At 51.0% G+C, this 17766-nt stretch overlaps 5 protein-coding genes across 5 annotated transcripts; 3 read left to right on the top strand and 2 right to left on the bottom strand.

Annotated features, from left to right (window-relative positions):
• Nucleotides 1–17: 17 nt before the first annotated feature.
• On the bottom strand, nt 18–1584 carry N7518_002589 (MFS transporter; the record flags this gene model as incomplete). The annotated part of the gene is made up of 4 exons (XM_057183517.1): nt 18–362; nt 490–843; nt 891–1292; nt 1408–1584. 4 exons carry the CDS (start codon nt 1582–1584, stop codon nt 18–20), a joined length of 1278 nt encoding a protein of 425 aa, XP_057044967.1.
• A 326-nt stretch (nt 1585–1910) lies between these two features.
• On the top strand, nt 1911–3611 carry N7518_002588 (acyl-CoA synthetase; the record flags this gene model as incomplete). The annotated part of the gene is made up of 3 exons (XM_057183516.1): nt 1911–2187; nt 2248–3383; nt 3447–3611. The coding sequence occupies 3 exons, from the start codon at nt 1911–1913 to the stop codon at nt 3609–3611; spliced, it is 1578 nt and encodes a 525-aa protein (XP_057044966.1).
• Nucleotides 3612–4146: 535 nt separating this feature from the next.
• On the top strand, nt 4147–5821 carry N7518_002587 (uncharacterized protein; the record flags this gene model as incomplete). The annotated part of the gene is made up of 5 exons (XM_057183515.1): nt 4147–4360; nt 4410–4480; nt 4537–4803; nt 4850–4909; nt 4970–5821. The coding sequence occupies 5 exons, from the start codon at nt 4147–4149 to the stop codon at nt 5819–5821; spliced, it is 1464 nt and encodes a 487-aa protein (XP_057044965.1).
• Nucleotides 5822–6234: 413 nt separating this feature from the next.
• Nucleotides 6235–13092, bottom strand: N7518_002586 (bifunctional carbamoylphosphate synthetase/aspartate transcarbamylase; the record flags this gene model as incomplete). Its single annotated transcript, XM_057183514.1, has 3 exons — nt 6235–6291; nt 6347–12330; nt 12399–13092. The coding sequence occupies 3 exons, from the start codon at nt 13090–13092 to the stop codon at nt 6235–6237; spliced, it is 6735 nt and encodes a 2244-aa protein (XP_057044964.1).
• A 1109-nt stretch (nt 13093–14201) lies between these two features.
• N7518_002585 (ion transporter) lies at nt 14202–17582 on the top strand (the record flags this gene model as incomplete). Its single annotated transcript, XM_057183513.1, has 3 exons — nt 14202–14463; nt 14517–15517; nt 15573–17582. 3 exons carry the CDS (start codon nt 14202–14204, stop codon nt 17580–17582), a joined length of 3273 nt encoding a protein of 1090 aa, XP_057044963.1.
• Between the last annotated feature and the right edge of the window lie 184 nt (nt 17583–17766).

The following is a 17766-nucleotide window of genomic DNA, read 5'->3' as shown; positions in this document are numbered from 1 at the left end:
CGCCGATTGAGATGTAACTAATGTGCGATATTCTTTGCGCTTTGTAGGAGGAAGAGCCACAATGACAAAATGCCGATGATCAAAACAATGATGATTGGCGGCAGAACCTGAACACCACTCCTTTGGGCAATAGCACCCACTGCAAACGGCAGTATCGCAGCTCCAGCTCCTCCAATGGCTGAAGCGAAGCCGACGGCGCTCACGTGTAAAGCCCGGGGAAGGATCCTGGTGGCGACTACAATCGCAGCAGGGAAAAATGGACCTAAGAAAAATCCGAGGACTGTGACGGCCACTGCTGAAACTGAGAACACGGGCACGAGCCAGAGAATGAAACCGCAGAGAATTGAAAGCAGGGAATAGACCTGCGTAATTATTAGTAAGTATGAAAGCTTCGTAACACGCTTGGAAGATATCAAGTCAAGGAATCAAACCGAAAGATTGAAGGAAAGATGAATTTGGTGTAATATACCACAACACAGGGGACCTCACAATGACGGCAAACTCCTCCGTTAGCAGCGGAGTGACGAAGCCAAGAACCATTCTGCCACAACTGATTCCAAGCCAGAACCCTGTGGCAGTCATACCACTGGCGAATGGCTCCCCGCCTCTTACTTCTCTCATATAAGTAACAATCCATCCACCTAGCGCGACTTCAACCCCCATATAACCAAGAAAGAAAAAGGAACAGATCCAAGTTATGCGTGCATATGGGGGTTGAGCGATGGCTCGACTCATATTCCCATCTTGGTGCTCTTCGGTATGATTGGCAGCCCGGAAAGCAGCTGCGGTTGAGTCTCGAAATACTCCCAGGCAGAAGGCCAGTTCAATTATTGCGCAAGCAGTCTGCTGATCAGTTACCAACATTTCTTCTTCAAGGCCGAAAGACATACCATAAGATAGTAGAAGTAAAACCATGGCAAGTTAGCCTTGGTCACAAGTAACGTTGCTGCAAGTGGACTTAGAACAGCCCCAAATCCATATAGCCCGTGCATAATCCCGAGTATTTGATTTGCGTTGGTCATACTGGCGACCCAGGCGTTGTACCCTGAATCTGCCAAGCCATTTCCAAAGCCCTGAAGGACAAAAAGAGCGACTAGAGCGGGGTATGGAGGATGTAAAGATACAAAGAGATGGCCGATGAAATGGTTACTGGCGGAAATCCAGGCAACACCACGACGACCTAGCTTAGTGTGAATTGTGTCGTTTAGAACTGCAGCAAGTACATAGCCACAAACAGGTGACAGGAAAAGAAATGAAGCCACTGTATGGGAGATGCTGTAGTATGATTCGAACTGTTCTTTTCATTAGAGTGTTCATAAGGACGAGTTTAGACCGGTACTTACATATGGTAATAGAGGCTTTTGCATGTTAGCAATATCGCATTTCGATTCTTCGCGAAGTACTTACGCCATATGCTGCATCATTTGCCCCCATCATCAAGAAAGCCAAAAATATAGCCAATATTTTTGATATATTAGCTCGAGGCTGCTTCGATCGGTCGAGTTCAGGTGATGTGTGGGTGGTATCACCCAAGGAGCGTTGCTGTAAGTCATTTTGCAGTAACGGGCTATTGACAGTGGCCATATTGCCAGCTCTTTCAGACACAAGGTCCTGTGAAGGATCAATTCCCCTTACATCTTTAAGTAGCTGGTGGGCTATGAACCGAGATCGGAGTGGAATATCCTATGACCGATAATGCCAAGACCTCGGGGCGGGGGACCGTGAGCATAATTATATAATCATCCGGGTGCCGTCCAAAGTGGACATGGCGTTTTCTCCGCAATCGGCTAAATACAGCCCTGGGGGATTCCCTATGTCCCTCAAATTCTTCGACTTTACCCTTCCAGGTTATTAGACTTATATTGAATGATTTATCTTTAGAGTCAAAGTGTCCAAGAATCAAATTAATTATGCCCATCCCTTCGCTACCCCTCTTTGCTGCAGCGGAGCAACATGCACGACAAGATCCCGACAAGATCGCGGTCGTTGATGCTACCAAACGACAATCCTTCACGTTCGTTCAATTACTAGCTGATGCAGCAGCATTGAGGAAGCACATAATTGAGCAATTGGGATTGACGGACGATTTGGAAGAACGACGCATTGCCTTCTTGGTCCCCAATGGATATGACTACGTTGCGACACAGTGGGCCGTGTGGGCGGCGGGAGGTGTCTGCGTTCCACTTTGTAGGTGAAGGCGATGGCAGCAATGCGTAACATCTTTTATTCAATGCTAACATTCGCTAGGCACAAGTCACCCAGTGAAGGAACTGTTATACACCATCGGTGATTCGGACCCCTCATTGATTATCGTGCATCCGGAGTTCGAGAAAGTTGCACCGTTGCTACGCGAAGGATGCACCACCGATATACCCTTTATGGGACTAGAGCCATTCTCTCGAAATGAGGCCCCGACCTTACCATCTTTCTCCCCGCCGTTTGAGCTCACTCGACGCGCCCTGATGATCTATACCTCTGGAACCACATCAAACCCCAAGGGCTGCGTGACAACACACGAGAATATCACTTTCCAAGCGAGCTGTCTGGTCAAGGCCTGGGAGTACTCTCCCTCAGACAGTCTCATTCACGTGCTGCCACTCCACCACGTCCACGGTATCGTCAATGGCCTGGCTGCCAGTTTCCTGAGTGGTACCACAGTGGAGATGCATCCAAAGTTTGATCCAAAGGTGATCTGGGAGCGGTGGCAGGACGCTGGCTCCTCAACCTTGTTCATGGCTGTGCCGACCATTTACTCCCGTCTGAATGACTACTTCGATGCTCATATCCGCGGCACGGAACAAGAAGATGCCGCGCGGGCTGGAGCTCGTGCTCTACGACTAGTCGTCAGTGGATCTGCGGCCCTGCCTACCCCCATCAAAGAGAAATTCGCGGAAATCACTGGCCAGGTTCTATTGGAGCGATATGGAATGACCGAAATTGGCATGGCTATTAGCTGTGGGCTGGAGATTGAAAAACGAATCGATGGCAGTGTGGGGTGGCCATTGCCTGGCGTCGAGGTGCGACTGACCGAGAAAGAAACCGGTCGCATTGTGGACGAAGTGGATGAGGACGGCATGATCGAGATCAAGGGCGGTAATGTCTTCTACGAATACTGGCGGAAGCCGGAAGCGACGGCCTCGGAATTCACAGCGGATGGATGGTTCAAGACCGGCGATGTCGCTAAACGCGATTCAAGCGGTGCATACTTCATTCAAGGCCGTGCTTCTGTCGACTTGATCAAATCCGGTGGATATAAGATTTCGGCGTTGGAAGTTGAGCGCAAGATGTTGGCCATTCACGCAATTCAAGAAGTTGCTATAGTCGGATTGGCCGACCAGGAATGGGGGCAACGAGTTGCTGCAGTTGTCAAGTTCCGAGAAGGGGTACGTTTTCGTTATGCCCATGCAGGGGCAACTGTTCGCTTTGCATAACTAACAGTGACATAGTCTACACCACTGGATCTTCCTACTCTACGCGCTGCGCTCAAGAATGAGATGGCTCCTTATAAAATCCCAACTGTTTTGAAGGTTGTGGATGGGATCGAGCGCAATGCCATGGGCAAGGTCAATAAGAAGGTCATTGTACAGAAGTACTGGCCGGATAAGGCATGAGCTGAAGGATGAAGGGTAAGACATGGCCAGGTGTGTCAATTAGCGAACATACATTCTGGGAGTAACACTATAGACTGAACATAGACATGAGAAATACAAGGGTCGAACTAAACAGTATAGTACATTTTATCTGCCTTCTTTGAGGTAGTTTCTTACAGTATGGAGTATTCTGATCGTCATTTCAACCTCCTGATAAATTTCCATAGATTTATAGTAAGTTGGAATAAGAACAGATAGCCGCTTATACGACCTCTATATTTCACGGTGTAACATAGGACTCGTAGAATACGCTATTCATGCATCTTGCCGATCTTCACATGAAATCAGCTCTCGTCATTCCAACCCCAATGTTGCTCATTCTCTTTTGATATCACCTATATCGGTGACCTTATTCGCTGCCTCTATGGAAGAATGTTTTATTGGCGGGGTAATGGATGGTGTGCTAAATGTTATATATTTCTCCAATCCCCCTCTCTTCATATATGATAGCCTTAATCCAAGCCTCAATTCAAGACTGAGTCCCCCGTGATTTACTATGGCTACTTCAGAAAAGGACGATCTGCGCACTGGCGCCGAGATGGACGCCAGCGATTCTCCAAGTATCAAGGGCATCAACGAGAAGGCCTTGTTACGGAAATTGGACTATCGTCTTTTGCCACCCCTCACATTACTCTATTTACTCTCCTTTTTGGATCGCAGCAATGTGGGAAATGCCCGTCTAGAAGGAATGACGACCGACATCAAAATGTGTACGTTTTGTGTGTCTTCATATTGATCCGAGGATTAACTGGAATATAGCAGGAGACCAGTACCTTACAGGCCTGACTCTGTACTTTATCGGCTATGTTATTTTTGAGATTCCTTGCAATGTGAGTAATGCCTGTGAATATAAATGTCCTGTACAAAGACTAACCGCTACATTCAGATCATCTTGAAGAAAACCACCCCGAGAATATGGCTTCCGACTCTCACTCTGGTCTGGGGAGTAGTAGCTACACTTCTAGGAGTAGTACAGAATTACTCTGGATATCTGTCTTCGCGATTCTTCCTGGGTGTTGCAGAGAGCGGATTGTTCCCCGGTGTGGTGTTTTACCTGTCCATGTGGTATAAGCGGAACGAGCAACATTATCGCGTGGCTCTGTTTTTCAGCTCTGCCTCGATGGCAGGTGCCTTTGGTGGTATCCTGGCTTGGGTTGGTTTTCTTCTCCTGGTAGATAACCAAGCTAATGGGTTTCTAGGCAATCTCTCACATGAAAGGTGTAGGAAACTTGAATGGTTGGAGGTGGATCTTCATTTTGGTGCGTCCCGATCAACTAAACCATTCTTTTATGCACACTCATAGCTGACAATCAATTCAGGAAGGACTGTTGACCATTGTCGCTTCGATAATCGCCTATTTCTGGGTATACAACTACCCATCAACAGCCGAGTTTCTATCAAAAGAAGAACGGGAGTTCATCCAATTACGTCTGAAGAACGACAGCGATGCCACTCGGGATGAGGAATTCACCTGGTCGGCAGTACAGGATGCATTCAAAGACCCCAAGGTCTGGCTGTATGGGCTCGGATTCCACACAATGTCCTTGCCACTGTATACTTTATCACTTTTCCTTCCGACCATCATCAAAGAACTCGGATACTCAGCCGCCAAGGCGCAGCTACTGTCCGTTCCACCGTACGCAGTGTCGTTCTTCTCAACCATTGGTGTTGCGATTGCTTCTGAGAAGACTCGCAGTCGCGCCCCGTTTATTATGGGATCATCTGCCGTTGGATGTATCGGATACATTCTCCTGCTGTCACAGCACCGGGCTGGCGTGTCTTACGTTGGAACTATCTTCGCTGCGGCAGGCATTTACCCAGCTGTGGCTATTGTGCTGTCCTGGCCCGCCAATAATGTGTCTGGCCAGACTAAGCGTTGCATTGCCAACGCCATGCAGATCTCAATTGGGAATCTGGGTGCGGTCCTTGGAACACAGCTTTACCGCACTGAGAGTGCCCCGCGGTACTTCCTGGGTCATGGATTTGCCTTGGGATATCTAGGTGCCAACATTGTGGTTGTTGGGATCCTATGGCACGTTCTCCGACGGGAAAATGCTGAAAAGGAGCGTCTGAGGGAAGTCCAGGGACTGAGCCCGTTGATGGGAGACGTGGGTGATGCGGAGGGAGAGTTCCAAGGGGATAAGGATCCTCGCTGGGTGTTCCAAACTTGAAAAAAAGTTCGGGCTCAGATGAATTAATGAAGTATATTGTCAGAGTGGGTATATAAAATGCAAAAAAGACGCCAAGTCCCAAAAGAATCCCCGAAATCCCCGAAATGACCCCGAAAGAACCCCAAATGACCCCAAAAAGGAAAACACGACACACACAACACACATAACGCATAACACACATATGACACATATCACATAACATACACACATAGAAATAGAGACATACACTGAACGGGACCGTCAAATGAAACGGAGATTCATCTAATCTATACAGCGATTTATCGCGCTGATTACGGAGTATCGAAAAACATAACTTTTCAAACAACAAGGAAAACAAAACGTCTCACGTAAATCCATGGCGCTTTTGGGATCCTCCTTTCCCACATAATTAGAATGGCAAAAGAGTATCATATTCATGGCGCCAAGACGAGAGCAAGGAGAGCCATGCGGCAGTAGAGGCCGTAGCGCATCTATAATGCAATTAGTTTATTGTTCAAAGACAGCAAGGGAAATTCAGAAACATACCTGGCGGAAGTAAGCAGCCCGCTGGTCGAAGTCGACTTCCTCAGAGATCTCGGCGTTGCGAGGGAGGGGATGCATGACAACCATGTGGCTCTTGGCGTGCTTGAGCAGAGCGTTGTCAATGATAAAGGTGTTCTTGAGACGCTCGTACTCAAGAATGTCGACGAAGCGCTCCTTCTGCACACGGGTGGAGTACAGGATGTCGGAGCTGGCGACAATCTCAGGAGTGAGCTCCTCAGACTCGAGGACCAACTGGCCGGAAGCAACGATCTGCTGGCGGACATCGTCGGGGAGAGCGAGAGCCTTGGGGGCAACAAGCTGGATGCGGACATCGTAGAACTGGAGCAGCTTGATGAGGGAGTGCACGGGGCGGCCGTACTTGAGATCACCAGTGAAGGTGATGGTCAAGCCGGTGACAGTGCCCAACTCCTCGCGGATGGTGAACAAGTCTAGGAAGGCCTGGGTGGGGTGCTCAAGGGCACCGTTTCCACCGTTGATGACGGGGACCTGGGAGTATTTGGCCGCGATCTCGGTGCTGGTCGAGTCAGGGTGGCGCAGAACAACAGCGTCACCGTAGCAGCCGAGAGTGCGGATGGTGTCCTGGAGAGACTCGCCCTTCTGGGTAGAAGAGTGCTGAGTGGAGATGGCAATGGTACGTCCACCGAGGCGCTGCATGGCGGCGTCGAAAGAGGCCGAGGTGCGCGTGGAGGGCTCGTAGAAGAGGGTGGTCAAAACACGGCCCTTCAGGAGGTCAAGAACACCGTGGCGCTGGACTCCAAGACGCATCTCCTGAGCGACGGTGAACAGCAAGTGCAAGTCGGCGCGAGAGAACTGGTTCACAGACAGTATGTGCTTTCCCCGGAAAGCAGATCGGGAGAGCATATCAGCCAGCGAGGGTGAGATCTGCGAGGAGGCGACGTAAAGAGGAGGACCAAGTTCGCCGACAGCGCTGGACAGGGCCCGGAAGCGGCGGCCAGGAGTACCACCGATAGACCCGTGTTTGTCAAGGGAACTCTCCGGGCGAACCATGGGGGTCACGGGCTTCAGCACAGGCGAGGTAGGGACGATACGGTGAGTGGACATGTCGGTACCCTTGATGGCATCCTTGGTGATCTCGCCATCGAGGCAGGTGGTCTTGCCCTGGAAAACAACACGCTGAACGGAGCCACGCAACGTCTTGCCGTTGAACGGAGACCAGGCTTGGGGATTCTGGAAAACGTAGGGGCGGTCAACCTCGACCTCGAGCGAGCTATCGGCCTGGTCGTGCAGCTCGAAGATCTTCTTGGGGTTCTCATAGAGACGAGCGGTGATGTCCTCAATGGTCAGGCGGCCCTCGGCGACAGCGGTGAACAGCAGAGGAATAGCCTCAGCGATGCCGGACTCGGGAGTAGCCTGCTTGCCAGCAAGCTGGAAGGGAATGCTGCCAATAGAGAAGATATCGATGGTGCTCATATGGTCCCATAGAGCCTGCTGGTCCTCGGCGGTGGGCAGGAAGCTGCAGGTCGGGAAATCCTCGCGGGAGAGGAAAAGGCAGTAGATAGCAACATCGCAGGTCACCTTCAGGCCCTTCTCCTTGCTCAGAGCAATAAGGCTGATATCCTCCTTGGAGGTAACACTCATGACGTGAATGTTACGGCTGTGGAGGCTGGCCAACAACAGAATCGAGGCGAGATCATTGCTCTTGGCATCAGTGATCAGGGGCTTGCTTGAGGGCCAGGAGCTGAAGTGGTTGGTGACAGTGGCCACCTTGTTGATGTTACCCGACAGGTGGTTGAAGGGTACGAAGAGAGAGCCAACCTCACCAGTCATCTGGATGATCTGGTCTGAGTTGGTGGCAGTGGCAGCAACAGAGATGTTGAAGTCGCAGAGCGACTTGCCCAGAGCGTTCTGCTGGACAATCTTGAGGTCGCGGGCCGATGTGACCGAGCTGTGAACACCGACCGGCATCACACGGATCATGCTGAAACCACCTGAAATCGAAGCCTTGGAAACAGCTTCGAAGTCCTTGGAACCAATGGAGACAAGGTTCGGGACGAACGCAGCAATGTTGATCAAACCGGGGAGGACCACAGTGCGGTGGCTAGTCTGGTAGTCGGCGGGGATGATGTTCAGAGGGAAGTGGCGAGCAATAGCCTCGATCAAGATCTTCGCATTCTTCACGTTGGTGACCAGAGGAGTCTGGTAGTCAACAGCCATACGACGAGTACGGTAACCCTTGGACATGTAGTTGGCAGGGCGGCGGAAGCGGTTGTTGGACGGCAAGTTGATGTACAGATCGATGAGGTTGTTGGACAAGTGCTGGGTGAGAGAGTACTCAGACTTCATCTGCTCCTCCTCGTGGTCCGGAAGATGCTCAAGGTACTTGACAGGCACGCCGTTCTCCTTGAGGAAATCAGCGGTACCAGCAGTGGCGAACAGGTTGTAATCAAGATTGTGGAGCTTCTTGATCGAGGGTAGCATCTCAAGCTTCTCCTTGTAGGAACCAATGGAGAACAGAATGTTGCGGCGGGGAAGACGGAATCCAGTGGACAAGAGAGCCTTCAGGTAGGCCTCGTACTTGTCACGACCGAACGAGGCAACCTCACCAGTAGAGGCCATCTCGACACCCAGGACGGGGTCGGCACCGGACAGACGTGAGAACGAGAACTGGGGGACCTTGACACCGACGTAGTCCTTAGGAATTGACACAGGGGGGTACTCCTGGAATGGAATTCCCATCATGGCCTTGGTGGCCATCTCGATCAGGTCAACACCCATGACCTTGGACACGAAGGGGAACGATCGCGAGGCACGAACGTTACACTCAATGACCTTGATGTCATTATCCTTGGCAATGAACTGAATGTTGTAAGGGCCAGTAACGTTCAGAGCATTACCGATCTTCCGGGTAGCCTCCTCAATGCGACGCACGGTCTCCGGGCTCAAATCCTGGGGAGGTAGGATCAGAGTAGCGTCACCAGAGTGAACACCAGCGTTTTCAACGTGCTCGGAGATGAAGTGGCCAACCATAACACCGTTACGGGCAACAGCGTCCATCTCAATCTCCTTGGCGTTTTCGATATACTTAGTGATAACCACAGGGTGCTCACGCGAAACATCGACAGCCTGGTTCAAATAGCTGGCCAGATCGTGCTCGGAATACACAGTGTTCATGGCAGCACCAGAGAGCACGTATGAAGGACGGACCAGCACGGGGTAGCCGACCTTGTCACAGAAATCGCGGGCCTCGTCAATGCTAGTCAGCTCCTTCCAAGCGGGCTGATCAACCTCGATACGATCCAACATGCGGGAGAACTTGTAACGGTTCTCAGCACCATCAATCATCTCGGGGGAAGTACCCAGGATGTTGACATTGAGGCGGTGAAGAGGCAGAGCGATGTTGTTCGGGGTCTGACCACCCATGGACATGATCACACCGCTGGAAGTCTCCAGCTGGTAGATGTCCAGAACAGTCTCCAAGTTGATGTTCTCGAAGTAAAGGCGGTCGGCCTCATCGTAATCGGTACTAACGGTCTCCGGGTTGTAGTTGACCATGATAGTCTTGTAGCCCTGCTCGCGGAGCGTACGAATGGTACGCACGGAACACCAATCGAATTCGACAGAGGAACCGATACGGTAGACACCAGAACCCAGAACCATGATACCGTGATCGTCGAAGGTCAGGTCATGCTGAGAAGCATTATAGGTGAGGTATAGGTAGTTGGTCACGGCTGGGAACTCGGCGGCAACAGTATCAATCTGCTTGACGATAGGTGTGATACCAGCCTCAACACGCATGCGGCGCACAGCAAGCTCGTTGGAGTCCAAGAAGTTGGCGAGCTGGCGATCGGAGAAACCAAGCTGCTTGGCCTGGCGGATCATAGGCACAGGCACAGTGGTAGCATTGAAGGTGGACATGGACTTGCCGAAGTCGCTGAGGCCCTTGAGTCGGCTGAGGAACCACTTGTCAATGTTGGTGAGTTTCCAGATGTCATCAACAGTGTAACCCGCGGCCATGGCATTGGCAATGGCAAACAGACGCTGGTCGGAGGGAGTCTGGAGCTCGCCCTTGATGGACATGAGGGCATCGGACTCATTGAAACCAACGTTGTGGAAATCAACCGAGCGAATAGCCTTCTGAATAGCTTCCTCGAAGGTTCGGCCAATGCTCATAACTTCACCGACACTCTTCATGGAAGAACCAAGCTGAGTAGACACACGGGTGAACTTCTTCAGATCCCAACGAGGAATCTTAACCACGCAGTAGTCGAGCGATGGCTCGAAGCAGGCGCAAGTGGACTGTGTGACCGAGTTCTTAATCTCATTCAGGGGGATACCAAGACCCAACTTGGCAGCAATGAAAGCAAGAGGGTATCCGGTAGCCTTAGAGGCCAGGGCGGAGGATCGAGACAGACGAGCGTTGACTTCAATGATACAGTACTCCCTCGAGAAGGGGTTGAGGGCATACTGAATGTTACATTCACCGACAACGCCGAGGTGACGAATGACGTTGACTGCGGTGGTTCGTAGCATGTTGTAGTCTTCGTCTGAGAGGGTCTGGGAAGGAGCAACGACAATGGAGTCACCAGTGTGAATACCAAGGGGATCGAAGTTCTCCATGTTGCAGACAGTGATGCAGTTGTCCTGGGCATCACGAACAACCTCGTACTCAATCTCCTTCCAGCCCTTCATACTGCGCTCAATCAGCACCTGGGGGCTGACGGCCAAAGCCTTAGTGCAGAGCTCCTTCAGCTGATCCATGTCCTCCGCGAAACCACTGCCAAGTCCACCAAGAGCGTAGGCGGCACGAACAATGACGGGGAAACCAATGTCCTCGACCACACGCAGGGACTCCTCGAGGGTGGAAGCAGAGGCAGACTTGGCGCACTTCTCGTTGATGGAATCCATGCTGCGAGCAAACAGCTCACGATCCTCGGTAGTGATGATAGTATCAATAGGGGTACCGAGGACCTTGACGCCGAGTTCTTCGAACTCGTCCTTAAGCTGGATACCCACGGAAAGGGCAGTCTGGCCACCGAAAGTGACGTAGATGGCATCAGGACGCTCGTGCTTGATCACCTTGCGGACGAACTCGGCGTTGACGGGCAGGAAGTAAACCTTGTCAGCCAGACCCTTGGAGGTCTGAATGGTGGCAATATTGGGGTTGATCAAAATGGTGTAGATACCCTCTTCCTTCAAAGCCTTGATGGCTTGACTGCCAGAGTAATCGAACTCTCCAGCCTGACCAATGCTGAGACCACCGGAACCAAGAACCAGAACCTTCTTGACCGAGACTTTGGGGGCGGCCAGGAGATTATCGGCCTTGGTGCCACCGGGGAAGGAGACAGGCATGTTGAGAGCCTCGGGGGAGTCAATGGTAGACTGGATGGTGTTGATGAACACATCAAACAGGTACTCGGTATCCCGGGGGCCGGGTGTGCTCTCGGGGTGGAATTGAACACTGAAGAAGGGACGGCTGGTGTGACGAATACCCTCGTTGCTGCCGTCATTGGCGTTGACGAACAGCTCTTCCCATCCGTTATGAAGGCTGCTGGCATCCACAGCAAAACCATGGTTCTGGGAAGTAATGTGGCACTTGCCAGAGAGCATGCTTGTGCAGGGGATGTTGTGACCACGGTTACCGAACTTCATCTTGGTAGTCTGAGCGCCGACAGCACGAGCAATCAACTGGTGACCCAGACAGATACCGAAGACGGGAGTACGAGCATCCTCGAACATCTTGGTCAGGTTCTTAATGGTAACAGTAAGGGTCGCGGGATCACCAGGACCGTTGGACACGAAGAGACCGTCGAAGTCCTTTCCAGCAAGGGTGGGGAAATCATAGTCCCATGGCACAACCAGAACCTCGACACCGCGGGCAAGCAAACAACGCAGCTGGTTGTACTTCATACCGACATCCAAGCAAAGGACGCGGACTCCACGGCCCGAGGGGTGTTTGAGGGCGACATCGGCGGGGGGTGTGAATAGGCGAGGTTCGCGAATCGAGACTGTAAGGAAAAAAAATGATGTCAGAAAACCTTTACTTTTTCATGTAGAAGCTTGGTAGATCACTCACCCTCAGCGACGAGGTTCTTTGTGTTGGGATCCACCCATTCAGTCTCCTCGAAGTGTGACTTCCAGTCGACACCGCTAGTAGCAGCAACATCGGGAGGGGAGCCAGACTTTTGCAGCAACATGCGACCCAGCATGCTACCGGTCTCACGAAGGCGCTTGGTCAAAGCACGAGTGTCGACACCGTGCATAGCCGGAATGCCCTCGGACTTGAGCCAATCACCCAGGGAGGACTTGGCCAAGAAGTGCGAGTAATCCTCACCGGCGTAGGATGCCACCACCAAGGCCGAAATGTGAATCTGACTGGACTCGAAGTGCTTGGGCAAGTCCTTCAGGAGCTCACACATCTCATCGTGCGAAGGGACACCGTAGTTACCCACGAGCGGGAAAGTGATGACCAGGATCTGGCCACGGTATGAAGGGTCGGTGATAGACTCGGGATAACCGACCATACCAGTCTGGAAGACCAATTCACCCGAGGCACTCTTTTCAGCACCAAAGTTGTAACCTTGGTAGACAGTACCATCTGCGAGTTCGAGGGCGACCAACCGGTCTGAGCCACCCCGAATTGGGATGGAGGCCGGCTTGATCACTCCACTGACGGAATCCATGTTGGACTGGGCCTCTGGGTATCCGACTACACTACCCAGGTGTGGGCTGGTAGGCAGAGTTGGATCCTCAAGGGAATTGGGAGACATCGTAATTGGTGTGAGGGAACAAGTCCTCTCGGGGACGATCTAGTGCGATCTCGTGCGAGCAGGTCACTCTAGTTCATCTGTGAAATTTTGTTTGTTTGGCTTGCAAGGAAAGAAAGGACCGCAGAAGGGAGTATAGATATATAAAGAAGGAAAGACAAGAAACTGTTTGCTGCAACCAGCTGTGGAGGAGGAAGAGAGAAAAAGCAAGTTCGGCAGAAAATATTTTCATGCAAAAAGCTTTTTCTGGCCCCACTCTTTTTCTGCTTTCGGACAATCCATTTCACCGCAGAGATTTTCCGCTGCTCTGATTTCTATAGAGACTATTAGGATATTGTATTACTCCTGTTTCATGGCATACAGTTCAATTGAGAAGTTTGGGGGATTCATGATTCTCTATACATGCACGCGTTACTGCATATGATGCAATGCACGGGCAGTGGGCCGATAACGATATCGTATATTGGGGCAGTCGGGTATTCACATGTTTACGGAGTATACGGAGCAAAATAACCTTAGATATATATAAGAAAACTTGCTGTCTCGTCTCAAATATGTGTAGTACAATGCTGGTCATCCCTTCTATGTTACATGTGTGGCGAGTATTTCTGACCTGTCGAATTCTGTTGCATCTGTATATGCAGGCTCTGGATGTACATCCTCTGCATATTCTTGAAACAAGATTACGGCCAAGATAATAAGCGATCTCCCTTAAAGGTGATGGCTAATATAATATTGCACAGTCTAAAGATTAAAGATTTAAAGATTTAAAGATCTAAGATCTAAGATCTAAGATCTATGTATGAAAGGGTAAACACCGAAGAACAAATAAGCTTACAAGCAGTGAACCGGGGTATCAGCACAATGACGTGGGGGGTTGGCCATAGTAAGAACTTAGATTTCCCTCTAACACCAAAAGGTACATACGATATCTTTGGAGTTAGTCCCGCTTTCACCTGGGCTTGAGCAAACCTTCACCTTCTTACTTTAGTTTCCTGCCCTTTTCCCTCTTTGGGTTTCTCGCGCGCTCTACCCCGGAATGCTCTAGCATCCTACAACCTCCCAACAAACAACTTCGGTTATGCTGATTTAGATCTTGAAGTCTCCTCGCCATGTTCGCCTCGCTGCTGCGTCCAAAGCGCCAGCGCGGGCAGGTCGAGCAGTCCCCATTCTCAACCCCCTCCCCGTGGTTTCGCTCCGCACACAACAACTCGCGACGCGTCCCCCGAGCCGATGAAAGCAGCGATGATGCGCCAGAGCTGCATGAAATCGATGAAGAAGATATGGACCAGGACTGGGAGGAAGGGGAAGAGGAAGAGGACGGACCACTCGAGTCTACACCTCTACTGCCTATGTTCTCTGCGTCGCATTTGGGTACGGAGATCCTTGGGGTACGGTGTATACGGACAATTGACCAACATGATTAGATGCGCTGCCTGTTTACAACATCACCCACGCCATTCGTCCTTTGATCGCCTCACGCTGCGAAACCACCCTCACATGGGACCAACTACGCTCGCCGCAGGTCTCCCAGTTCCTGATTAAGCCGATCCTGCAGAAAATCATGTCGACCCACTTTTCGCGCGCGACCCTCTATGCATTGATGGCCAACTGTCTGCAATTCGAGAGAGAAATACACCTAAGTCCGGGGAATAGCGGGGCAAATCAGACACGGGCAATGGTCAGTGAACTGTTAGCGATAAAGCTATTGCGGGAATACTCGACCCGCGAATTGATCGATGCGCTGTCCTACGAGTTCTATCCACTTCAGGGCCAGGATCAATCCACAATATTAGTCACTGGCCCTCATCGGAAACGGGTGGTTGCGGCCCGTGTCTCATGCTTAGAGGTTGCTATCCGCGCGCAGGCCAAGCGGTTCTTGGCCCATCCTGTCGTGGTGCAACAATTGGAGGCTATCTGGGCGGGGACGGTTGTCTTTCACTCCGCCGCCGACAGTCTCCATCGCTCTATGAGCATGAAACAAGGTGGAAGCCTGGATTATAGGGCAACAATGGATCCCAATGATGATAATACAACCGAGTCCAGCAATAAGATACTTCGGCGGTCAGTGACGATCTACAACCCCCGGGACGCATCTTTGTTCAAACTATCGCGGCTGAGAGTGCCGCGCTATCGGCAGTTTCTTTCCACCCTATCCTTTGCAGTACTCTTGGGACTATTCCTGGCGGTTTTGGAACAGCGCAGCCGCAGGATCACATCTCTTGAAATCTTATTCTGGTTTTGGAGTGCCGGATTCATGCTTGATGAAGTTGTTGGGTTCAATGAGCAAGGCTTTAGTCTTTATCTGATGAGCTTCTGGAATCTGTTCGACGTCGGGATTTTGCTATTGCTCTTCGCATATTATTGCTTGAGGATATACGGCACATTCCTGACCTACCCTAGAAGTGAATACATCGCCGATCAAGCCGTACGTTTTTATGTTTACCAGGGTGCTTTTATCGGCACATGCTAATCCATTTCAGTTCGATGTTCTTACAGCTACAGCTCCCTTGCTGTTCCCGAGGTTGTTTTCCATATTGGATCATTATCGCTACTTCTCCCAACTCCTCATTGCTTTCCGAATCATGGCCTCAGATCTGATTGCCGTCTTCGTACTCATCGTCATTTCTTGCTCTGGCTTTTTTGTCTCTTTCTTGTACTTTGGAGACAACAAGGACCCCAAAGTGGTGGCTTATGGTTTGTTCCAGATGCTGATGGGATTTACGCCAACCGCATGGGCAATGTGGGATGAATACAACTTTTTAGGGAGAACAATCCTGACGGTTTTCCTGTTCATCTGTCATTTCGTCGTCGTCACTATCTTGATCACGGTTCTAACCAATTCTTTCATGAGAATTGTCCAGAACGCAAATGAAGAACATCAGTTCTTGTTCGCTGTCAATACTATCTCGATGGTCAAGTCCGATGCTTTGTTTTCTTATGTGGCACCGACAAACATCATTGCCTGGCTAGTGACACCATTCCGGTCCCTAATGCCGTTTCGTGACTTCATTCGGCTCAATCGGACCATTATCAAGATAACCCACTTACCGATATTATTCACAATTTGCCTCTATGAGAAGACCATTCTCAGTTCTCGAGTCGTCCAGCTGATGGATCTAATTGAACCTACCTCACAAAATGAAACACCAGCTCATATCCAGCAGCCACGTCGATTCCGTGGTTTCAGCACCAGTGCATCGGTTCTCAGACGGGAGCCATCTGTGGCAACATACCAGAAGGATCGGGCGTTGGAGGAAGTGTTTCGACGCCCATATCGTGGCGATCGAATGCGAGGGCCACCGAGCACTGTGCATGAACGCCAGACCAATAACGTCATCAAAGACTGGATGCAGGAGATCGGCTCTGGACCAGTTAATGGACCCGATGATGTGGACTCGCTAGTTGCGGACCGTCATGGGATGCACCGGCAACGATTCAAATTTCCATTCCGCGCTAGGTTATCTAACCCACCTCGAGATTTCACCGAAACGACCCGATCAGTCGCTTCGAATCCTGAGGACCGAACAAGCTGCGCAGCCAGCCCAGTCATCCGCTCTCGGCGCACAAGACCCTCTATCTCGCCCACTCAGAAACGACAACTCTCCCTTCATACAGACATGGAGGGTGATGACGAACTTACCAGCAACGATGGTGACTCAAATGATAACAAGCAATCGGCTCTAGGGTCTACGGGTGAGACAGCTGACTCGGTTGAAGGTGCGGAGAGGCCGTCGCCCAAGTTCTACAGCTCTCGCCCATCTACCGCAAGAATGATGTCGCGCCGCAACAGCCCTACACGTCGCATCAGACATACACGGAATGCTTCTGGGGTCACTATGTTGTACAATCCAGTTGGATCTCCAGATGAAGAGACCGAAGGCCGGGTCACACCTACACGGCCGGATACGGATTCCTCCGATGGAGAATCACTCCCTTTTGCCTCTACCTCATTAGATCAGGGTACCATGAAGCGTCACGACATATCTCGTGCTCGGAACCCTCCGATTGGACTACATATGTCCGTTCCCGATGTGGATTACCTAACTAATCGGTCCACGGGCACCCGACCTCGATCATCCCTTCTCTACGATCTGGGATCTGATCTAGGCGACAACAAGGCCGTGGCGAGTGGCTTTTCCGGTGCCCTTCCATCAAGTTTCCAGACCCAACTAGGATTTGCCCCACCCGTTCGTCGTGAACCCCCAACCCAAACCCAAGACATGCTCAGCAAGTTGGTTCTAGCTCGCATGAACAACATCGAAGAAGGGTTCCGTGAGGTGATTAAAGAATTCAAAGATCTCCGCCGCAGCGAGTCTAGCCGCAGCCCAAGCCGACCGGACGAGTCCCGGGGGGCTACGCGTGAAAAGAAGAAGCGTGACAAGAAAGACTCGAAGAAGAAAAGTGTCGCTTCACCTGCAAGCCGGGCTGATAGTGGTGGAGACCCATTCACAGGAAATGAGCCTGGTGATGATACCCTGCCGTCTTCCTAACCGTTCAGTACATGCTATCCTTTGGTGCTAGCACCGTGTAAAAATTCCTGTAAATTGATTCGGCGGTTCTTCTGCTTTCTAGATATCTATTTTTGACCTGGCGCGTTGGCTTTTTGATTTGCGGATACCAGATACCATCTCATTCGGGGTACATAACGGCTTCGACGTTCAATATTCATCAATC

Source organism: Penicillium psychrosexuale, assembly GCF_028828465.1.
Source record: "Penicillium psychrosexuale strain IBT 29551 chromosome Unknown utg000002l, whole genome shotgun sequence".
Classification (NCBI taxonomy): domain Eukaryota; kingdom Fungi; phylum Ascomycota; class Eurotiomycetes; order Eurotiales; family Aspergillaceae; genus Penicillium; species Penicillium psychrosexuale.
Note: the sequence above shows the minus strand (reverse complement) of the source record. Positions and strands in the feature narration are given on the sequence as shown.